The sequence below is a fragment of the Sceloporus occidentalis genome, unplaced genomic scaffold, assembly GCF_023333645.1.
Source record: "Sceloporus occidentalis isolate IW3139 unplaced genomic scaffold, rSceOcc1.0.p SCAF_52, whole genome shotgun sequence".
Classification (NCBI taxonomy): Eukaryota; Metazoa; Chordata; class Lepidosauria; order Squamata; family Phrynosomatidae; genus Sceloporus; species Sceloporus occidentalis.
The window spans coordinates 589,337-614,583 of record NW_028317032.1 but is presented as its reverse complement, the minus strand read 5'-3'; the positions used below and the strand labels follow the sequence as shown (position 1 = coordinate 614,583).

The window sequence follows — 25,247 nt, the reverse complement described above, 5'->3', positions numbered from 1 at the left end:
TATTGTTTGTAAATAGCAGCCTTAGAAAGAATTTTGTTCCCGTTTCACATAAATTCTTCTTGGTTTGACCCTGAGCAAAATCCAATCATTGTAAACTTGAGTTTAAGAAGAAAAAAAAACACATCTTGAATCAGCAAACCTTGTCTCCTCTCTCCGAAGTGGAACAAAGTCGGATTCCCTGAGTCATCAACAGCAGTGAATTTAAATTCCTTCTAGAATTGCCTAAAAACAAGTTTTTTAAGTAATAGCTGGGGAATTGGGAGAATGCTTTTAGCAAACATCTGGAAACATAGTGATATGGAATGTTATAGATACCTGCACGTATAATTATATTTTTGCTTTTTATTTACTGTAGGAGTCAGTATTCTTGTTTTTAAAGTTTATATGCACACCTGAGGATTCTTAAGACATTTTTAAATATGCTCACTACCTGCCAGCCAACTTCTCTCCCTTATACTGGCCATACCCCTCGCTACCATTCTACCTGCTTCCTCTTACCCAGTTATATAGGGCCAACTCCAGTGACCTTCACCCACATTAAAGAAGCTAAGTTGGCCCTACATAATAAATAGTTAAATCTACAATATGACTTTCAATATCTACCCACATCCATAAAGCTATCCTTACTTTAAGACGAGACCAACGACTGATTAAGGCTTGAGTCTTTAAAGCTGGGAAGAAATGGACAGACTAGAAGGCCCTTATTTGCTGTCAAATTCGATGTTTCCAGTCACCTACAGATGCCTGGGTTAGCGAGTAAATCCCTGAAGCTTCTGGTCTCTGGCTACCCGGAGACTTCCCTTGCGGGCCAGGATTGCCCACTGGTGTCAGCAGGAAGTCCCCCTGACGTCAGTGAGAGTTCCCGCTGACGCCAGGGGCGTTCCCGCTGACGTCGGGGGTGGTCCAACTTATGTTGGGGGAAACACCCCCTTTTAAAGGGAAAATGGGTGGGGAGCGGAGCTTGTTGGAGGATTCGGGTCTTGACCCGGAGAACCAGTGCTTCACCCGGCAATCTCCGGAGAGTTCCCAAGTATGGTTATAATCCAATCGAAAAGTCGAAAAGCGATGGCCCACTGGGGATACCCAGTAACGAAGATTCAGTAGTACACGGTACTGCTTTTTGCTACACCTGGCACGTCCTATGGGTGCTTATGCCTTGGCATTTGACACATCCTGCCTATGAATATTGATTCCCACTCTTTGTTTCAGAATTCTGTTAGTCATAGCCCTAGGATGTCCTTGTGATTAACATTCTGTTCACGGAACAGAGGACTATTTTTATTTTTTTATTTTGTTATGTTGTATATATTTTTATTAATTGCTTCATTATATTATCCCGGACCAGCGGGGTCAATATAGTCTTGCTGCACTCCTACTTGGTTCTGATTCTTATTTTTACTTTAGTTTTATTTAGTTAAGAAAATAAAAGCATGCTTAGAGTGTAGTATCCGAGGACAAGTATGAATATATTTGCAGCAATATAACCTTCAAATTTGCACCTGCTCAACCAAAGCGTTATTGTGTATAAAATCAGGAATTTGGTTTTTTACGTGACTCTGACCAAAAGACATTCGAAACGAGCTCCTATAACACTGTGACCATGAAAAATATAACGCTTTAAAGGTTCTCAATGACAAATTCCTTAAAAACATACTTTTAAACAGGCTTTGTTTTTTCTTTATATACCACCGTGAATAAACCTAAAATACGTGCTGCTGTAGTGAAAGTAAAGTGAAATAAATAAATGAATTAATACTTCCCCAATAGACCGCAGCTGCCCAAACGACACACTTCTTCCTCAAAGTGTAGAAATATAAACGAACCAAAAAAGTATGGGGCGCAGGTACATATAAAGGGAAGAAAAATAATACAATATAGTGTAGATTGTATGTTCAATGCTAATAAAAGATGATGTGTTGCACTCACAACCGCCCCGAATATAGGCTAGACAGCCTTCGTTTCTTTTCTTCGAACTTTGTTGATACATGCGGGAACAACTAAAGAACATCAACGTTACGTGACAACATCAGAGGAAGACGTGAATACGCGATGACACACACGGAAGCGGCTATAAGAAAGTGGACAGAAGAAACGGAATCTCTTACCGATCACTGATTTACTCACCGTTTGATCTCCTGAGGAAGCCCAAGGGGCGAAGCGCGTCGAGAGAAGGATCCAAGTGGACTTTCATTCCTTTCTACCTTTTGGTGGACTTTATACTAACGCCTGCATATGCACTTTTGTGCATGAACAAAATTGTGAGTGCATTTCTACCACCAAACTTGTGTTTTACCTGAAGTTATTGCACCATTTTAGTTTGTTTTTTAGATTTTTACGAAGAATATGAAAGAATTTCTTATACTCCATGCTGATGGGTCAGAATCACATTCTTCACTTGTGAGTGCAACACATCATCTTTTATTAGCATTGAACATACAATCTACACTATATTGTATTATTTTTCTTCCCTTTATATGTACCTGCGCCCCATACTTTTTTGGTTCGTTTGTTTTTTCTTTAGCCATTTTATTATTATGATAACAGAACACGTTAAACTATATTCGCAGTTAAAAAATATTTTTTATAACCAGGGATGCGTTGGGCTGAACCTGGAGTCTCCGGGCTCAGTTTCTCCTTTCTCTAGATAGGGGGCGGTGTTTGGCCATAAACAAACTCCACCCACTTCCACTAAAGACCTTAGCAAGCCCTGCCCCTTGCTGGGCTAGCCCCACCTTGTGCATAACTGGCCACGCCTCCACATATAAGTATCCCCCACCCCTTCACAAAGCCACTCCCCCAGAGAAGGGAGAGCTTCAGGTAGCTTGCCCTGTGAAGTTCCCAGGTATGTTAATAAATCATGCAAGCAAAATGAAATATACTTATTTAGAAAATCATGTTCCCCACCACGTGCTGGTCGATGATTGTGAAACATTCTAGAAGCATTAGAGAAACTGTACAGAAAAATTCGATTAAAACTGAAGCAAAAAAAAAACAACAAAAAAACACCAACAGAGTTGATTATCTGAAGTGTTTACCAGGGTTTTCAGTAATTAGATGTATTTCACCTTGTGTTTGACAGTTCGCGTCCTCTAAGCTTCTGAGTCTACTGCTTCCAGATGATATTTTCGAACACGACATATCCACCAGTAAACAAAATGTGTGTTGCGGTAAATTGTTCCCCTTTAGGACACATAATGGATGAACGAGCAGCCCCAGCTGCTGCAATTAGGTGCAAGAGGCCATCTAAAGACTCAGCCCAATGAACATTATTAAGGAACGTAGTCCCTGGACATGAAATTGCAATATATTGGTCGCTGTATAGCTATAACCAGCAGACATGCCTCATCAGGGCCGGACTGGTGATGGCGATGCGGCTCTGGCACTTTAAGGCCGACAGCTACCTGATGACATAGGTCCGGCAGATGGCTGGATACGTACAGCCGCACATTAGGTTTTTAGGCTAACACACCACACGGCCAGGCATATCTAGCCATTGGCCACACACTGCAGCACCCGATCTACCGCTGGAGAGACAGCTCGGGTGAGTATGGGACGGCGATGACCAGCGCTTGCCGGTGTGCCAGATTTTTATTTTTTTTTGGAGCCCGAGGTGCGTGCTCCTGGGTGCCGCAACTGTGCCAAAGGCAGCAGAAGCCAGACTACGATACCGAGTTCCCTCACGGAGAACTCGGACAAATTCCAACCCCCCCCATGGGGGGGTCGGATCTTGAGTCTCACCCCGAAGGGTGAGACTCCTTGCTGGCCTTCTTGAAGAGAGGAAGGGGCCAGAAGGCTCCCAATCCTTCTCCAGCAAAATCCAGGCTTCACTGCCTCTAAAAAGAAAACAGTGTCCAAAAACGTGCTATCAAAAACGTGCTATCAAAAACGTGTGCCAAATCGTTGTGAGGGCCTTGCCGTGAATTTCAAAAGCCGTGAATTCAAATAAAGGGAAATTAATAGGCACTCCTGCAAAAACGAAGTGATGAATAAATTAAAAAAAAAAAATTTAAGGACAAACCATTGCTGGCCTGCCAGATTTAAAAATAAATCATCTTAACCCCAAGACCTAATGGTACAAGGGGAAAAGGTAGTGCTGGTAGGCCGCCAGTGAGAACGTGCGCTCACCGTGTGCAGTGGCGTGCAATACCACACACGGTGACTCCAGCATTTCTGCCGGGGCAATTCAACACCTCAGGCTCCATTGCTTTTCCAGCCCTATGGCCAGAGGATCAGTGTATCCCCCCCCCCGTCCAAAGGGGAACTACACTAGATCGTAGCCAAAAGGCCGATAAGCGATGGCCGGTGTGCCAGATTTTTTTTTTTTTTTTTGGAGCCCTAGGTGCGTGCTCCTGGGTGCCGCAACTGTGCACAAGGCAGCAGAAGCCAGACTACGATACCGAGTTCCCTCACAGAGAATTCGGACAAATTCCAACCCCCCCCATGGGAGGGTCGGATCTTGAGTCTCACCCGAAGAGTGAGACTCCTTGCTGGCCTTCTTGAAGAGAGGAAGGGGCCAGAAGGCTCCCAATCCTCCTCCAGCAAAGTCCAGACTTCACTACCTCTAAAAAGAAAAACAGTGTCCAAAAACGTGGTTACAAAAACGTGTGCCAAAGAATCGTGGGGGCCAAGCCATGAATTTCAAAAGTTGTGAATTCAAAAACGGGGAAATTAATAGGCACTCGTGTAAAAAACGATGTGATTATATAAATTAAAGAAAAATTATTTAAGGACAGACCATTTCTGGCCTGCCGGATTCAAAAATAAAATCTTAACCCCAAGACCAGAAGGTACATGGGGAAAAGGTAGTGCTGGTAGGCCGCCAGTGAGAACGTGCGCTCACAGTGTGCAGTGGCGTGCAATACCACACACGGTGACTCCACCATTTCTGCCGGGGCAATTCCACCTCAGGCTCCATTGCTTTCCCGAACCCTAAGGCCAGAGGACCAGTGTCATCCCCCCCCCCACCACAAGGGGAACTACACTTGATCTTAGCCAAAAGGCCGAGAAGCGATGGCCAGTGTGCCAGATGGCCAGTCCGAGCCTGTGTCTCATTCAAGATTTCCTGGGAGTAGTGTCGGAAAATGAGGAGACAGCTCCATAGGTGCCTTCCTATTACATAATAAGATCTCTGCCTACCTCTTCACTGGAACCTACATTAGATCCATCATAACATCAGATTACAGTAGAGCCTTAGAGAAATTATTTACAAACCCCGACAAACTATGCTCAATTTAAACCAAGAATATCCCTCAAACACTTAATATTACCATAATTATAGCCATAATACTAGCAATGTTGCTTGATTTGATCCTTTTATCATTAGATATGATGCCATGAAGTTCTTCTTTTTTTTTTTTTTATTTGTTAAACATGTAATATTTCTAATTAGCTCAAAAATGCCCTTTGGTGGACGCAGGTGCAGAAGCGCTAGAACGGCTTAAATTAGACTTGTAATTGGACATTGTGAAGTTGAAACAAATTATCAAAGCAAGCTGTTTCTACAAAAGAGCAAAGCGGTGGAAGCGGCATTGTGAATGGACCCTGTGATCCTTGGTCTCCGAGCGTATAGAGATGGAAGCAGCCATTTGTGTTCTGCCTGAAGCGCAGCGAGATACCGTGACTTGTTCACGCCTCATGTATGGTTACGTCTGCATCCGGAACATTTTCTTCTCTGTAGAAATATGTTTTCTGCCTTAGGCTTTGGCATAGTATTGCCCGGATCTGTTGGCTTCATTACAGTAACTCTTTTAATTTTTGTAACCCCACGTTTGTATTTATATATATATGTAAAGCAGCGCGAATGACAATTATGACTAGTAATCTGATGAAGGACATGGGAATGGACATGGGAATGGTCAGGTCTGGACTAGCCATAAGGCCATAAGGCAAACCAGGTAAATGCATGTTGGGTTGGTATCCGGTGGCACCACCCAGGGCCGGCCCGACAATGGAGCCGAGGGGGGCAACCACTCCAAACTGAGCATTACAAGCCGGCACCGAGACCGAACAGGGAGACTCGCCGCAGGACTGCTGAAAGGTAAGTACAAGGGGGCGGCAGGGATGGAGGGAGAGAAAGGGTAGTTAAGGAGGGGCATTTTAAAATTCGTCCCAGGCAGCATTTTGCCTTGGGCCGGCCCTGGCACCACCCATTGGCCATCCAGCAGCCCCCTCTCCTCCGCATAGAGCCTTGGTGTGAATTCTTAGTCACGCTGGGAGGGGCATACACTGAAGGTCCAATCATAATGCACTTCACTTTAAGCCCCGGCCCAGAGCGAACAATTCCTCTGTTGATAAGTGCTGGGCCACACACCATAACTGTGTGTTGTTCTGCCTTTTTTGCGCCACCCCGTTGTCTCGTTACTATGGTATGTATAGTTATATACATGTGTGTTGGTATCGGCAGCAAATACTGGCCTAGGTTGCAAAACCACGGCCAGGTGGCTTTGTGGGGCGATCAGGATTCCTGGCATGGTGCCGCTCAATGGGCCGGTGATTTACATTATGGAGGTCTGTACTCAGCCGGCGTAGTTTCCAAAGTATCCTGTAAGGGGTGCTGTGTGCAAATTGGCAACATACTTGCTTATGTGGCTTCTGTTAAAAAAAGGCACTTTTATCGGAGGCAAATGCAGACAATAATTCATTTTTGTAACTAATTTAGAACACATGAAAGACCCAGATCTATTGTAACTCATTTTTTTTTTTATGCAACCAAGAGAGTGTTCTCCAGTGGCTTTTATACAAACTTTATAAGTCTCCGCTCGCACCCGGTCACCTTTTTTTTAGCATCAGTCCTTTTGTACCGGCCACGGACTGTATTGTTTATCAAATGCAGGCATCTCGGTATCTTTTTTTGTGAGTCCTTAATGAAAAGCGAATCATTGCCTTTGTTAAACCTGGATCAGGCTCAGTTTTCACAAGGGGATTTTTTTTTTTTACAAGATTTGAGATGGTTTCTGCCCCATTAAAAATTAAATCTTAAAAAAGAAGGAACGCGCAGAACCCCTAGGACAAAGTCCGCTTGCTCCATTTTCAAGATGACAACGGCTGACGTTATATCAGAAGTATATCTAATCATCTGTTAACTCCGCGGTGACTCACTTCGGTGACCAATAATTAGCCTTTCAGACACTTACACGTTTCAATTAAATATATGTGCGCTTGCAGGGTGACATTTACTCACCCAGACTTTGTAATTATAAACTCGGGGATTTATGTTGTCTCCTTTTCTAGAAAAGAAAATTCCAATTGCTCAGTGTTCCGTTCTTAAAGTTAACCCCGTAATGCACACAAATGAATTGTCTTCCTGGCACGCGATGTTACAGAAAGTTGGGGTGACATATGGCCTCTTCGTTAAGTGCCCATTAGTTTCACGCGTTACCATGGAATCTAAGTGCCGCTTTGATAAGAACCAAGGATTAAAAACATTTTCCAAATAATCTGTTTTATCTGGACTCTCCAGGGCAAAAAAACCGACGTGTTCCCAACATTTATGGCAGAAGAACTTGTAAAACCGGAATGGACCAAAGCTGGTCTTCTGCAAATTCAGGCATTACGTGGCCCAGAAAAAGATATAGTAGGCTGGACATATAAAACTAACAGTTTTTTTATACCTAATCAGAGGCTTAAAACAGCATGGTGGGTCTACAAAAACGTTATCTCTATAATTTGATTCCACAACATTTGATCCACATTATATGTCACACGTCATTGATTTGAGGAGCTAGAGAAGAAATAATACATTTAGGTTGTTTGATTCATCACTTAGAACATCACGTAGGACAGTAATGTGGATATTTAAATTCACTTGATGCTCAACTGAAATGGTTGAGGAGGCCACCAATTGATATCATCCTACAGGCTGAACACCATGACCTATTGCAAAAAAAGCTATGAATAAGGTTCTTAGTTGCTCTCTTTATCTTTTTCTGTGCTGGACAAAACAAGTCATGTGACTTTTCTATTCAACTGAAGAAGGTCCCATGCAAAGTATCTCAAAACAACCCAAAATGACCCAGCGAGACCTGTGTGTTAGACCCTAAGCTAAAACACGACCAATTAAACCTTATTTAAAAGCGCTAAAAAATAAAATTCTTCCTTGTAATGGAATATTCTGTTTTGCATGCTTTTCTCTTTTATTTTGAAGAAAAAAAAACATTTTTTTTAATAAAAAAAAAACTAAACCAAAGCAGGAAAAATAACGGAAACATCGTTGTGGACTGGCGGTTCACTTCTTGACACTGTTAACAAACAATGTATCGCGTTCAGACTTTGTTACATTCTCTCTTCCAGAATCCCATGTTTTTGGCATCAGATATAACCGCCAGATTAGAAACGTCTGCGCTTTTTGGGGGAGATCACCTACGATATATGCTAAAACCACATGTATTCCTGAAATCACTGTCAATTTGTCTCGTGCTGGATTTAGCTCAGTAATAAGGTCACTGTCGGTAAATTAACCAATTGTGGTGGGGGGAGGGGAGGAATATTAGTTCTTGAAATTAATCTCGCAAACTGAAAGCGATGGTTGAAGGTATTATTGGGTTGTTGCTGTTTTTTCAATGTGTTTTTAAAAATGTTTTGGTTTTTTTCTATAACACCATTATGACTTTTATATTGGATTTAGAAATCGTATTATAATGCATGTTTTGTTCCCACGTCAATTTTTTCCATTTTGACAAGCTATTGTTTGTTTGCGATTGCCTCCCTTCTTGCTAGATTTTATATGTATATATATAATTTGTTTTATTATTTGTACAATTCCAAGGTTGCTGCTTATTTTATGCTTGTAAGTGTCCGTGACCTTTATTTATTTATTTTTTTGGCTGTCAATTGTTGAGCTTGTCTTGCCAACAGCAAGAAAGAAATAAGGAGACGTATCTTTTCTTTTTTTGTTTATTCTTTTTCTTCTTCATTTTCATCTTTATGAAAATGAGAAAATTCTTAATTGGAACCTTGGCGATGTCTGTCTTCTCTGTTCTGCAGAAATGTTGAAGGAATTGAACCAGCAGCGCAGAGCGAAAGATTTTACAGACCTGAAAATAATTGTTGAAGGCAAAGAGTTTGAAGTCCACCAAAATGTTCTAGCTTCCTGCAGCTTGTATTTCAAGGACCTGATTAAAAGGTTTGCCTCCCATCCAGCTGTGATCTGGTCTGTTCTTTTGTAGGACGCATATGTGTGGCTTTTTTTTTTTCTTTTCCTTCTTTTTTTTCTCCTCCCGTTTCTTGCAGGTCTGTGAAGACTGAATCTTCTGTCACAAAAGCCAGCAGCCATTCTTTCCAGATCTCTTGAATGTATTTTCAATCCGAGCACCCAAACACAGTTATAACATAGAGACTCCTGCAGAGCAATTATTATTATTATTATTTTTTATATATTTTTATTTTACTTTTTTTTTCCTCACCCCACCCCTCTTTCCCAACCTATTCAGCTGCTTTTTATTTCTGGGGCTACTTTAACTTGTCCTGCTTTTGGACCATTATGACTGTCCACATAGCGTAACGAGTAACATTACAGCTCTAAGGCAGTGGGAGCCATTACTTAAGGCTCTATAATAGGTTAGAACTTATTACAAAGCCCATTACAAAGTGCCCATAGTCATGCCTGGGGCTGATTCTGGGTCTTAAGGTTTATCGGGGTAAATGATGACAGTCTAGAACCGACTCCTTCATATAGTGATCTAATTTAATGATATCAGAGGATCCCAGTATATCAAGCTTCAAAATCACTACTGGAACACGGCTGACATTTCAGAATATCTCCACCTCATTGTTCTCATAGGGACTGTGAGGAGCGTTTCTCTGCCACCTTGAGATAGTCCCTACAGTAGAACCTTTATGATGGTTTGGACGTTCCCAGGTACGTCCAAACTCTAGAATTCGTTACCCTGGTTAACATTTCTAGGATCAGAAAACAGGATAGATTTTAGAGAGAGAGAAACATTTCCGTGAACCTTGTAAGAACTGCTGGTAACATATGGCTCTGGTCACTGTGATGTATCATAGGTCCCCTGGCTAATTGTCTATGTAGCCAATTTAAAAGATAATTCCGTCTTCGGTAATTTAGTAGTAAGCTTACAGCAGCCACTAGACATCAGCTTAATTGTCTTTAGTACAGATAGCTGCAGAAATCAATGGCATTCTTCCTTAATTAAAAACAATTTCTGTCTCATCCGTGAAAGTATTGTACCTAGCAGTGGAGAAAGCGTCATTTAGACAGATTCCATCATCTCCATGCCTCATTCCCTCACTTTTATTTTTTTTTATTATAAAAAATGCCTGTCTTTTAGCCATTGATGATCTGTTATTAATAGGACACCTTATTGCCTTTTTTTTCCATTCCATTGATTTTCCAATTTGTGTTCTTTATGTGCCCGAAACAGATATGAGTGCATTTTTATAATTAGCGCGATATAGCGTAGAAGCGGTGGGGTAGGGGGGCTTGTCTGTTCAGATAATGCTTGTTTTCTCTCAGTTGCCAAGACATTAACCCCTACATGCGTTCTTTGCCTTGCAGTTTGTCCCCCCCCCCTCCCCGAGCAGACTCAAAGATCAGGAGAATGGGTAACAAGTGTTCCACGAAGACACCTTTTCTTTGCTCGCTATCTTACAAAAAAAAAATGCGTTTGGCTGAATAAGGACTAACGGTTCGGCGGTGCCATTTTCTTTCAGGATGTTGATATGACGCGAACGTTTCTGGCGTGTCCTGTTTTCAGAGCTCTGTATGTCAATCGCTCATGCGCTGCAAAGCTAATGCGTTGTTTACTAGTTCGCAACACTTAGGCCTTATGTTCTACCACAGCCTGGCTGAGCATAGTAGGGTTCATAGCCCATGGCGGCTGCAGACCCAGAGGCTTATATTTTTATTTGCTTGTGGTTTTTTTTTATTTCATTGCCTTTTTTTATGTTTGCTGACCCTGTGTTATCTCCTCCACATTCGGAGTTAGTATTCACAGCATCTTCTTATTGCTGTTATCAGTCTTAAGTACAGAGGCTACTTATTTAGTAGATAATAGCATTGGATGAAGCCCTCTAGCCCTTTCTGTAAAACGCGTTCCTGCTTCTCTGTGTTTATACTTTTGAAATTCAATTTATTTTATCACTTAGTGGAGGAAATTCATCACAGTCACTGCCCCCCCCCCCACTACCAGCCCACTCCACAGACTGGCTCCACTTGGAAAAAAATTATATTACAAAATGTATATTTTTTGGGTTGAGTGAGGTTTAACTCTGTGCTTTTTCATCTCACACATGCGTGATGTACTAAGATGTGAGATACTGATAACTACCCCAACACGATGAACCTCTCCACACACAGCGATATGTTACTGAGCTAAAGACTGGGATTTTGGTAAATTAGTAGAATTTTATATTCGGAGGGGGAGTTTTTAGCCAGTTGCAACCATCACAGGTATATCAAGGCACTTCCCAGGCTTGGCTGCATATGGGGCTCCTTCTCTCCTGGGGGTGTGGCTGTGATTAGGGGGTGGGGCCAGCCCCAGTTAGATTATAAAGGGTCCGGAAGAGGGTGGGAGTAGGCATAACCTGGGCCTAACTTGGGGGTGGGCATGATCGAACGACACTCCTCTTCCTGTAGATTAGTGATAGTAACTCGGAGTCCCAGGGAAGACGCCATTCACCCAGGGACTCCAGGGGAAGCTCAGCAAGTTCCCAGTTATAATCATAGGGTTTGGTGGGAGACCTTTAATAGCTGGGGGGAAAACGATTGTTTTAATATATTTAAAGCAGGTAAAGTGAATTAATTTTACAAAAACAGTTCTACAAAGTATATATATAATAAAGTGTTGCACAGAAAATTATATATATATATATATATATATATATATATATATAATACTTATGAATGTATGTTTCTTTACATTTTTATGTTATTTCCTGTGCAACACTTTATTATATACACTTTGCATAATTTCCGTATAGCTCCAGTGTTTTACTGTAAGTACCTCCCCTGTAACTACCTCCGTAGTCCGATGAAGTCCACATGCATATTCATAGTGGTTGCCCATGTAAGTGTTGTGCAGGATTTAAAAAAATAAAAATAAAGTGAAATCAGGGGGTAAGGAAAGCCCAAAGCTCCTTACATGCCTGCATTAAAAAGGATCCACTGATCCCAGCATAACCCGTACATTGTTGACTTCTGTGATGCGATGAAGATAAAGCATGTTATAGCGGATATTTATTTACCTAGAGCTTCTATTAGAACTTGAGAAAGCAGCTGAGACCATGAAGTCAAAAAACCCAAGAAGAATTGAAAGAAAAGCCTGCTGCATAAACACAGCTCGCAGAGCCATGGTAAACATAATGGAACTGTCACTCGTGTCTACAGGATTCCTATAAAAGTCCAGTGATTTAACAGAGGTCAATATGGCGGATCGGAATAAGACTCTGGCATGGAGTATAGCCGCTCTGCCGGCACATAAACACATAAATGGAAAGACGGATAAAAGTCAACATGTATTCATTCCATGTTACATACCAGGACATTTCCTAGACTAGGCTATCGGCAGCTCGCCCTCTTCTGGGCGATTGGCTTAGTGAGGGGGCAGGTATATTGGTGCGTGTTGGTGGGTTTAGCCATGCATGGGACAGGGCTAGCCCCAGACAGCCTTAAGTGGGAAGGAAAATGGATGGGCAGTGCCAATCGCCAAACGCCCAAATAAAGGACTTGGGGAAGCAGGGTTTCACCTGGAGACCCATGTCTCTGCTACTGGTTGAACATATGTATTTCATGTAATCTAACATGCTTACCTGTGCTTGAACTTCAGCTTTTGCTCTAGGGTTCTAATTGGAAAGGAAATATTCTCAGAGTTAAAGAGTCTGGAACGCGCCTAACATGTAACACATATCTCATAAGATATGTGATCATTCTAGCTACTAGTTTTATGGCTTTTATATCGTTACTCAATCCCCAGCTTTTAAAATTTGGCCGACTAAATGAAGCGTATCCGTAAGACCCATAAAGTTACGGCAAAGAACCCTTTGTCCCACGGAGTTATTGTGATGGGCTTATAACGAGAGTGTCTATCCCCTGAAGACGCAAGGACCCCGTGATTTTGGATTGTATTTCCAGCTCGGCACTTCTTTTCCAAGCGAGGCGCTGGGTTTCGTCTAGCGTCATTTGTTTGGAATAGTTTGAGAAGTGCTACTTTAATAACCAAGATTTGGAAAAAAAATTGGACACACAAAAACTTTAACGTCAAGACTGCAATGAAATGATGAATTCTGTCAAGTTATTATGGGCCGAGCACAAACCTATCTTCATGTGTTTACTTTATAAGAAGACAAATAGTACCTGGAATGAAAAAACTGCCCTTTTTCTATTAAAAAAACCCTTCCTGCCTATGTTTTTCTCTGAAGATTTCACTGCAAACCTCTGTTTGAGCGACTTAGGCGCAAGGTGGCCAAGCCATTCTTTGCTCAAATTGTTTAGAGATTAATTTAAGATAAAGAAAAACACCTTTTTTTGTATAATGGCTACTTATCAATACTTCAGTCCATTGGACTTTAAAAAAGATTACAGAAGAATAAAGAAGAAATAAAACCAAAAATATAGTACATATAAGAGCCCTATAGAACATACTAAAGACTGGAGAGGTTTCTTGATCCTATGAAACCTTCTCTGAATCTCTAACATTAAAAAAAATAATCTAATTTAACATTAAGAAAACCTCCACTGATTTTTTTTTTTTAGAATATGTGTGTAATAATATATAATATATAAAATATCTAATACAGCAATTACATTAACTATGTCAAGACTGCATCGAACGAAAGTGAGCTTTTTAAGTTTTATTTGGAAAAAGCAATCATTCAGTTTATAAATAATTATAATTTTATTTATTTATATTAATTATATAATTATATTTTTTATTCCTTTTTTTTTTTTTTTTTTTAAATGCGAGGCCCTGATAAATCTTTTTGTGCCACTAAAAAAAAATCCTACATTAATATGTGGGTTATCTGTACAGCGCAGGAACTTTATATTATTTTGTTTCTAAAATATTAATTAATATCTGTTTTCTTTAAATTTGGAGACATTTTTAATTAAACCTTTTAGCTTTAAAATATACTGTACTGTAGGGGTTAGAATGTATTTTATAAAGTGCACTTTCCCGTAGCAGCTTGCTGTCGTTACAGGATTTCCAATGAACTCTGCCCCCTTTAAAAGCTAGATGCTTATCGCAAAAACAGAATAATGCATTTAAAAAAACACTAATATAAAACACAGAGGCGTTTCGGGTTACAGCCAAATCATATACTAGAAATATATCACATTGGTTCCTGGATGCAAAGCTTTAAAAAAATGAATAAAAAAAAAAACATTATTGAGTAGTTTGATGTTAAAAAAAATAAAAAAAAATTAAAAAATATTAAGCTTCCCTGTTTCCACAAACTCCCTTAAAAAATAGGTTAATGTAAATAATTAAGATTGAATAATTATTTAAATTAAATTATTTTTATGTAAATTTATGAAAATATGATAGATAGACAAAAGGGGATTTCATTTTTATAATATTAATAATATTTTATAAAGCGTAGGTTTTTGTCATATAAATGAATCCAAAGGATCACATAGGATCTTATATCAGGCAAATACATTCATGTTCTAATCTATTTAAAAAAAAATATGATCGAGATGTGAAATTAAAGTACGGATGTGATTAACGGTCTGAAATGCGACTTGGCTTCAGAGGACTTGCAAGAACTTGCAGTTTAGTGAATAGACCCCTTGAGCATGGAGGACAAGGATTTAGAAGGTGCCATGTTTAAGCCATGGGCTCCAAAAACATCAATGTGGAGGACACAGGTCTAGCGGCGGGGACATAATCGCTCTATGCTCTAACATGCGGAGCGTGAAGGTCTTTAGGACCCGAGAAGATATTCTGAAGAACCGAAGCACAAAGCCCAATGATTAACCCATTTTAGATGTTTTTCATAACTCCCCAAAATACAATTAATAATACGACCTGCCTGCTGTGGGTCTTTGACCTTTGAAATTCGTCTTGAGTGGGCTCCAGCAGGCCAAAGGCTTAGGACTGCGCGGCGGGGAGTCTGCGGCGGAACAGTTTTGTTTTTTTATTATTTTTCCCGTTCTTGCCATCTCATTAAGAGTTTGTTGATATTTCCCCCTCACTTGACATTTAAAACATAAATTATTTGGCCGTTTTGGCTCTGAGAGTTTTTCCCAAACAAGTCAAATGATTTTCTGGTTAAGTGGGATTTTCGGGAATAGGATTTTCGGCTGGTTCAAAGTTTTAACTCTTTTAAATGAAAATGTAACTAATAGATGCTGAATAAACAGCAAGAATAAACAATTCTCCCTCCCTATGACAGAAAGGATGCTGTCAGCTAATATATCATAGATTTTGTCTCCTGATTTTGTCATCACTTCGAAACAGGATTATCTAATATTGGCCAGAAATATTGGAAGCAGATCTGTCACTTTTCCCAAATGTTACATTTTGCGGTTTATTACTCAGTTACACTCCATTAAATGAACGTATGTAATGGGGTTTGCCAATTAAATAAGTAATTTAGATGTTCTAGATACCCGCTTTATGTGTCTTCCATCTGATCAGCCATCTTAACTTCCCGTTCTCAGGATCTGAATGATTATTCCTCCCCGTTAAGTTATCTCTCCCCCTGTTCCTATTTGCTAATTCTTATTGATTGGTTCAAGCAGCCTTTATAAGGGAAGGGAGAAGAAATGTATTAGGTAATATTGGCAAACTATATGTGAATTACGATATACACTCAGTATATATATATATATATATATATATATATATATATATATATACTACCATTTAAACATTTGGGTTCACTTAGAAATATCCTTGTTTTTGAAAGAAAAACAGATTTTGTCCATTAAGATAACATAAAGTGGATCAGAAATCCAGCGCCGACTGGGTTAATGTTGTAAATGACTATGGTAGCTGGAAACGGCTGATTTTTAAGGTAATCTCTTCATAGGCGTACAGAGGCCCTTTTTCCCTCCCATCACTCTTTTATCACTCCCATCACTCTTTATCACTCTCATCACTCCTTTATCACTCCCATCACTCCTTTATCACTCCCATCACTCTTTATCACTCTCATCACTCCTTTATCACTCCCATCAGTCTTTATCACTCTCATCACTCCTTTATCACTCCCATCACTCCTATATCACTCTCATCACTCCTGTGTTCCAATGGCACGTTGTGTTTGCTGATCCAAGTTTAAATTTAAAAAGCTAATTGATGGTTAGAAAACCCTTTTGTAATTATGTTTCAGCCAGAAATTTCCTCATTTCTAAGTGACCTCAAACTTTTGAACATTAGTGTGTGTTTGTGTATATATATATATATATATATATATATATATATATATATATACTAATTTTACAATAACCTGGACACATAGCCCCAGACGTGCATGTTCTCAGACCACAGCTCTTGTCTGTTATAATGACGGGACGTCAGGCTTTAGTTTGCCATTAGAACTGACAGCAATGAATTGGTTAAGCAGGTGCCATCTGTCATATTTAGATTTGTGCTGCCAATCCAGATACCTTGAGGGACGATGACCTGGATACCGAGTACGGTATAAATAACTAAATAGATTCTCAGCTTGTCCTTCACTTAGTCGAAGCCAAAAAAAACAGAATTGGGGAAATGTCACACAAAACCTCACACATCAACCTTAAAAGGTGCTGTTCCAATATCTTAGGACCTTAAACAAACGAACCTTAGCAGATTCTATTGAATTACATAAAAACAAGATCTTTTTTTCAGAGTTCTGTCACAACAACCTATCTGTGCCAGCTTTTGTTTCACATGGCAATTAATTCTTCCCTGAAAAAATATGAATGAGGCAAAATTATTATTAAGATATATATATAAATCCAGATATATCCAAGTAGTTTAAATAGTTATGTTCTATTGGACATAAATGTAACCCTTACAGGACCGGAGGGTATGTATGATCCAAACAGAATGCCTCTTTACTTGTTAAGATATAAGTTTAGAAAAACAACTTTATAGTATTGATTTCCTCGAGGTTCTCTTCCTTCTCCTTACAAAGGCTGCCCGAGCCAATGAACAACAAGCAGCGACTTAACAATATCAGAGAGATTAGTTAATGGGAAAGGAGAAAGATCCAGAGAACAGAAAGTTAAGTTTCTTTTCCCGATGTATAATTTAAATTACTAATGTAAAGACCAATTTATGGGTTAATTCAGCGAATAGAACTGGAAAAATGTAGGAATAGAGCAAAGTGATCTGCTTTAACAAAGAAACACGGGCTCATTGGGGGAGGAGTGTTTTTAATTATTTTTTCTTAGTCTGAATTACTTTGTTACTATTATAGGCAGCTGGTAACTAGCTGTATGAGGTCATCGTTCACATGTGTCACAGTATTCTTTTTTTTCTTTTGTTAAAAGAATGGTTTTGCATTTTCTCGGAATAATTACATGTAATAATCCAGGTTATTATGACAAATAATTGATGGCTGTGAAGTGTCGGTCATAGCAGCGCAGCGATAGTTGTGTTAATTAGATATTTTTATTTATTTTTAATTAGACAATCGGGATGTTGATTGGTTCTGGATCACTCCTGTACCAGAAGGCATTCTTTGTCAAATTATGTAATTCGAACCCAAACATTCAGTTTGTGCATTGAACGGCTGTATATACTGTTGTCGTTTTTGTGTTGTTATTCGGAAGCTTCTTATGTGCTAGGTAAACGTCTCCATGAAAGCAGGTTGCTTATCTTAATTTTTTTTTAAATGTGGGTGTGGCATATGCAAAAAGTGGGCAGGACATGAGCAAAATTAGCTGGGGAATGACTGGAAGTGGGTGGGGCTTGGCTAAAAGTGGGTGTTGGTTTGGACCAGAATGACATAAAGCCACTCCCTATTAAGGCTTTTTTCCCATATGCCTTATGGAAAATGAGAACAGGTTGCAAGATATATGCCTGTTAATGGAGATCTGTCTGTCCGCCTATCTATACTTCTGTCTGTCTGTCTGTCTCGCTTACATGAATTATATTTATGGGGCACTGCTTTAAATATATAGAGAGAATGGGTTTTGGGTCATTTAAAAAAGAGGGGTGCCCCCTAGCTTCAGTTGCACTCTAATTCCCATCATCCTTAGCATGTCAAAATGGTTGTTACAATGGCACTGTTCATCACTAGTGGCTAGATCAGCATGATGAGAATGGTAGTCCACCAGGAGTGGATTTACTATGGGTTACTGCTGTTTCCAAAAAAAACTAAAACTTTTTTATTGACTTTAACATACCTATATTTATATATACTTATTTTTATTTCAAATAACATGCCTCTTTTTCCCTCCTTCTCTCATGACCAAATTACCTTATTATTTCTTTGCTATTTCAGGTGTATCCTAGTTTTGCAGCGTCACCTGACAATCATAAACTAAGATCTGATGATTTAATGGTTCGATAGCTCACAATCCACTAATTCACACTTCCGAACGCAGGAGTTATTTTGATCCCTCAAATATTTTAGCACTTTATACAGGAAAAGAGTCTTGAAAACTCCTTAAGGGATGGCTGCTGGCTACCTGTGGCAGATCTGGATGAATCTTTCCCCCCCTTCCCCTCCGTTTCGTGCTCTAACCATTCTGTCTGTCGATCTTGTCTCGTATTCAGTTTTCAAAGCAATGCCACTAAGGTCTTCCTTTTAGTGCCTGAAGGGAGCAATATATTTTTAGAACAAAACTTCTTTTTTATATCAAACATATAACATTGAAAGAAAAAGATCAAACAGCAAAAAAAAAAAAAAAAATATATATATATATATTAGTAGTAGTAGTTTTTCTTGGTTTATCAGACAATATTTAAAGATCACAGGTCAAAACCTGTCATCTCTTGCTAAAAATATATATTGGTTTTCTTCTTATCATAAGAGCTACCAATCTGTCTTCTTGCACCAAGACATGAAAATACCCTCTTTAAGCTTAGTTTAATTTATATATATACGACAACCATCACATCTTCTTAATCTATAGCTATCGGATAACCTCATATTAACTTCAAATTGTGATATTTTTATAAAATTTGTAAAAAAAACAAAAAGTTATTGTAAGATACATCACAAGAAAATGATTTTATTCTTTTATTCATTAACAATCTCATTCCTTACTTATTTTTCAATAAATTTGAAAGGACATCTTTTTTGGTGCTATTAGGATTAAGCAGGAGACATTGCTGTGTGTGAGTTAAAGAGATTTTCTATTATTATTATTAACAATAACCTTTTAAAATCTATTGTTTCCCTTTGAAAACTAACACTGTATACCATTCTCATTAACATCGCCTCCGATTTCATTCATTCGCAACCCTTTTTTTGCATGAAAATTCAGATTCACTAGCAATAATTCCGACGTCTCATTTTAGTTGTGATTTTTTTTTTGGCATTTCCGTGGAATGAATTTAAAGACCCTTCTCTTTCAGATCCTGTTAAAGATTATTTTTGTTTAAAATGACAATATTCCTTTAACTCTGTAAAAAAAAAAATGAAAGGATTTAATGAAGTGTGAAGTGTTTTTCTAGCTTGAATTAAGTGCTGGCTTCACCACGATGCAGAATGTCCTCTAAGAATGTCATTGTCTGATATTGCCAGGTCATCGCGGGATTCGGCTAAAAGTGGGGAGAAATTGGAGTTGGCAATGTCCAACATTAATGCAGAAGTCTTGGAACTGCTGTTGGAGTTTGTTTATACAGGTTCCTTAATCATAGATTCAGCCAATGCCAAAATCCTCCTGGAAGCAGCAAGCAAATTCCAGTTCCATACATTCTGCAAAGTGTGCGTCTCGTTCCTCGGTAAGCTCCACTGGCCTTTTGTTTTTACACCATTTTAATTAAAGAGGAGTTGTCACACCTTAAATAAAACCATCATTTTATCCAGCACTGATAACCGTCCATCCATCGGAGCATTTTTCATTCATTTTCATTTTTTCATTCATTCTTCATTCATTTTCCATGGTCCATCAACAGACTTCCTGGTCTTTGTCTGCATTGTAGACTGCATAACCGCGATCATTTCAGATCTCCAAATCTGGATACCTGTGGTCTGTTACGGGCAGAAAAAGGGGAGTGGGCAGGGACAGAGGACGGGGTCAGGGGCATGGTCATCACCGTACCTGTAGAGTCACCTTGCGGCGAGGAGAACATGTCGGAGTTGTGATACTCCATTGATCTTGCTGCTTCCTGGTCAGTGGAGATGAGAGAGTCTCCCCGACTGGCCCATGGTCCCCACTGCCCTCAAAAGTGGCTCAGTGGGGCAATTACGTGGGATTAAAATGTGGACTGTCTTGTAGGACATTTAGAACGTATGAGACCATACATGATCCTGTGCCGTTGCACAAAAGTAATACTTTACAGCTACACCAGTGAGTACACATCATGGCAGCTCTCACAATGAAAGTTAAGAGAATTGTTATATAATTAGGAGGAAAGGGGGATGGAAAAACATGATATTATGTACATAGAGTAAAAATTATAACTGGAGCAATCTGGAATGCGACAATTGCCTTGAACTCTAATTAGACACATTATTACCAATTATCAGGAATGTCCAATGCAATAGAAAAGTCCTGGAAATGGACGACCTCCACATTGTATTATCGAAACCTTATGATGGCACGAATGCATGACATCTTATGGTGGCTTAGGTTTGTAAAAAGAATGCTTGGCATTATCCATCAACTAATTATTGTGTTTGTGTTGTGTTTGTGTAGAAAAACAGCTGACCGCCAGCAACTGCTTAGGAATCTTAGCGATGGCGGAAGCCATGCAGTGCATGGAACTCTACAGTATGGCCAAAGCATACGCGCTACAGAATTTCCCCGAGGTGGCGAATCAGGAAGAGATCCTGAATATATCCACAGAAGACTTTGTCTCCTACATATCCAACGATAGCCTGAACACCAAAGCCGAAGAACTGGTGTATGAAACAGTATTAAAGTGGATAAAGAAGGACCCGGCGAGCAGAGCTAAGGTAGGGAAAAAACATGAAGCTCCGTAAGGTTTATGTCTAAAAGGTGATTTTGGTGCAAAGGTTGAAAAGTGGACTTGTTACCAAAAAAAAAAACGGTGAAATGTTCAAATGAACAGAAAGCGTCCATGGGTTGCCACTTTTAGAATATTGTTCCCTTTTCCCCCATTACTGCTGTTAGTAAGCTTTCCACTAATAGGCAAATCAGGCCTTTTTATATAAGGTATTGTTTCTCCTTATCTTCGGTGTGCAGGATGGTGGGAATTGTAGTCAAGTATATTCTCAGCATCCTTCCTATTCGTATCACCCTTCCTATTCCACATGAGATACATTGTCTGAATGGTAACTAACCAGCAGGCAAAATGCATCACCCATACCATTTTTAAGACTCCAAATAATAAAAAAAGAAGGAAAAACATAACTCTTTGCCGTTTCCTTGAACCTCCCAAACTTTCCTATATTGTGAAATATAGCAGTCATATTTTTTTCAGAGCTGCTCCATAACTCCAGGTTTATGATAGTGTTCTAAAAAAATATTTCTCCACTTCATCATCTGTAACTTACACACCAACGACAAAAAATCCTTATAAATTGTATATTCTCCATTATTTTTCATCGTGACAAGCATTTTATTATTTGGTTATTGTAAACCCGTTCATGGAAGCTTTGTCACTTCGAACCTTTCTTCACAAACTTCATGTTCCTCAAAAGAGCCGGGTCCTCTTCTCCTTTAAACCATGCCACTGTAACAGCGCTACGGAATCTGATGGTGCTATGTAAATAAATGGAATATGATAATGTCATGGAATCCCCAATATTTATGCCCAAGAATATGCTTTGAAATAGTGTCCGCAGTACGCAGGGTCTGCGGTGACCTCTTTCTTTATTGTGTGTGCCTTTTTTGATAATTTCAGCAGCACCCTGCAATCAGTACTTATATTTTTGGATTTTTTTTTACATCGGTCCTCTTAGTGTAGGACCCTGGAAAGCTGTCACATAACATGTCTTCTCCTTCTGAAGCTGTCGAGACAAATCCGCTTCCTTCAAAAGAGTCATTAAATGTGTACCCCAAATAACAGATTTGTCCAAAAAGCAATCCGTCACCATTTTTCCAGCTAGTGCATTCCAGAACTTTACAGCCCTTACTTTGAAGACGGAACCGTCCCTCCTCTAATCATAATAGATTTTTATCTGCCCCGTCCATGTGGTCCAGATTGTCCTACAAGGCTCTCATACAGACCTCAAAAGGTGTTTGTACTATGTGATGAGGTCACCATTCCTTCTCTAAAGTAAAAAAAACAAAAAACCCTATTTAGTTAAACACTCCTCATAGGTAAAATCCCTTATTCCCCTCATTCATTTTCTAGCCCTTCTCTCTACTCTTTCAAATTCCATCAGTAAGAATATGAACTGTTGACACAATTAATGCAACAAGCGAATGCGGAATGAGGGATCCTACCGAAAAAGAATACTAACCATTGTTCCAACTGGAAAAAAAAAATCCTATCTATATAAAGAAAAGAAAAAATTGCCCCAGGATGTTTACAGCTACAGTGAAATTGTAGTTTCTATTTTACAATAATCTTATATTGCATAAATACGCCTCCGGCTTGTGGCTATGGCTGTCAGTAACATCTCTAGTCTTGGGTAGGAGTCCTGCACAACCAACCCCCAGATTGCTGCTTCTCCTTTAATTTGTCGTTGCGTTCTATGGCGCTCATGTCCCCCGGGACTGCTGCCTGATGTTAGAGAGGTTTTATTTTTTTTCATTAACTATGAGTCACTGGCTGGTTGAAAAGGTTCTTTAACGACATCAAAGATTTGATGAGTACGTCTTTGAAGCCTACAGTGCCCTCGCTGACTGTAGACATTAGAGTCCACTTTGTTCTTGTCCTGTGTTATAGAAGAAAAGAAAAACCTCGGGACCCTTGAAGTGCTCCGGTTATGTCATCCTTAGAACCTTCAGATGAGGATTGTTATCCACATTCTGACCCATCAAGACCCAGTACAAGGAGTTCCATTCTGGACACATTTTACGTAATAGCAGTAAAGCGGATTAATTAAACACTTAAAGGGGTCGTTCCATATAGACAAACATTCATCGGACTCTGTAGCATGTTAAGCTAATACACCTGTTATTTTATTCTTTCATCTGAAGGTTTAATCATATAAAAAGAACACGGAAACTTTTCGGCTTCAAGGGCCTATCAGTGCCGGCTTTTGTGTCAGGTGACTATGAAGTGTTCCCGGCAAAAATAGTGAATGAGACAAATTTTACATGGTTGAAGATTTATTTCTGGGATGGGCATGAGAATATAATTGTTGTATGATGGAGGAGAAGCAGTTTATTGAGGTGGTCACAGCTTCTCATCTAGTCCTCATAGTCCTTGGCCGGCAAACATATTTCTTTTGCCTAATATTTTTGTTATTTTTTTTCTGAAATTTTACAGTTCTAAGTAACGCTTGTTGTGTGATATCTATGTCATTCATGTTTATTTAGGTTTAATAAGTATGGGGGCATGTTGTAGTGCATGCGCATGTTAATAGGTATCATGCATTTCCAAGTGGACCAACATGCACATTTCCAACAAATGTCGTCTACGTGTAGAAGTCGGGATAGAATAAAAGTCTCCAAAATGCGTTGGGGACATGCACACAATATCTATACCCACACCGACATCCTTAATGTATAAAAGAGACATGGGGTTCTGGTGTGGGGTGACAAGGGGGCTTCTTGCCTCTTTGGTTGGGGTGCTTTTTGGTCTAGGACCAGCTCTATTCATGAGCATCTTCTTAAAACAGTTCCCACCATAGAAAATGTGGCCCCTAGGCTTCACCATCTTGTGCGGGTGCCTCTATGAGGACTTAGGGGAACATAATCATATCTGATGTAGATCCACGGAATGGGCTAATAATAATAATAATAATAATGCTGTAATTATCCGGTGTCCCTTTCTGCACATTGTTAAAACCGTGATTTAAATACCGTTATTACCTGCAGTCCAATAATTACTGTTTCAGAACTTTAGCCATATTTCCATGGCAACCAAATATTTGATTTGCCGTTATATGATTACCGGTGACCTCTTTAAACATACAGTTAATGACATTTGAAAACACCATAGTAATCAGAATTTATCCAAGCGTGCTAACGCTCATTGTTTAGTCGGATCCGACCTCCAGAACTCTTGAACCTCTCACAGACTCACAATGTAAATGTTTATTTTTTCCCCCCTTAGTCTGGCAGAATATTGCAACTCTTTCACTAGTAAATTATAACATGGTTGATGTGAAGTGACAGATAATTATATAACTATTTTAGCGTTATTATTGCAGAGGGTTTTTTTTTGTTTTTTGTTTTTTTTTTAGATCTGTTATTGCGTTAATTTATAATTTGGGGAAAGTTAGATAAGAAACAAAACTTTAGCAAATGGGGTAAAATGAGGTTTCCATGTTTGATTTATGAGAAAAAGTTATGTTACTTCAAAAAGTCTGGCTGAGTCTTCGTTACTTATTTGTTTATAACCGTAAGTAGCTACTTTTACCGACTAAATTCGCCAATGAATTCCGCTACCAAGATTATGATGATTCATCAAATAACGTTCATAGTCACAAAAACATGGAGACTAAAAGTGACACATTGGGGGGGTTTTCATTGAACTTTGAGTGTCTAAGTGTGTTTTTGTTGAGTTACGTTATATTTTATTTATAGAGAGCCAGCAGATTCAATAGTCCTATTACAGTAGGGGAGAGAGAAAATGAAGAATAGGAGTAAAATATACAAATTTAACAACATGAACGTTAGACCTTATGCATTATGGTTTTCAAAGGGCAATCATAGCTTAATGCCTCCCCCACTAATGGACAGTTGGCCCTGGGTAACGTGGTTGAATCAGTGAGTCTGAGATAAATGAGCATTGGGCCAATTTTCAGGATAAGCCTGGCTACATGTTATTCATAATAGGGAATTACAATATATATGTATCGAGAGAGAAGAGAGAGAGAGAGAGATGTATGGTGTTAGAGTCAGTGGGTGTGTATTAGTGTATGTTGTTGGAGAGTGCATATATATAAGAGGTTGGTGTTAGCATGTGTGTGTATAGTGTTGTGTGTCACTGTATAGGATTAGTATGAGTGTGTGTGTATAGTGTTGTGTGTGTCACTGTATGGGATTAGTATGAGTGTGTATAGTGTAGTGTTAGAGTGTGTGTATATTGGTGTATGGGGTT

At 39.3% G+C, this 25,247-nt stretch overlaps 1 protein-coding gene across 1 annotated transcript in view; it reads left to right on the top strand.

Moving 5' to 3' along the window:
* Nucleotides 1-25,247, top strand: part of LOC149288317 (kelch-like protein 29) — a 234,269-nt gene that overhangs the window by 139,249 nt on the left and 69,773 nt on the right. The window contains exons 4-6 of the mRNA XM_089491867.1: nt 8,983-9,121; nt 19,645-19,844; nt 20,762-21,021. Coding sequence (XP_089347993.1) covers nt 8,983-9,121; nt 19,645-19,844; nt 20,762-21,021 — 599 coding nt within the window. The remainder of the gene's footprint in view (nt 1-8,982; nt 9,122-19,644; nt 19,845-20,761; nt 21,022-25,247) is intronic.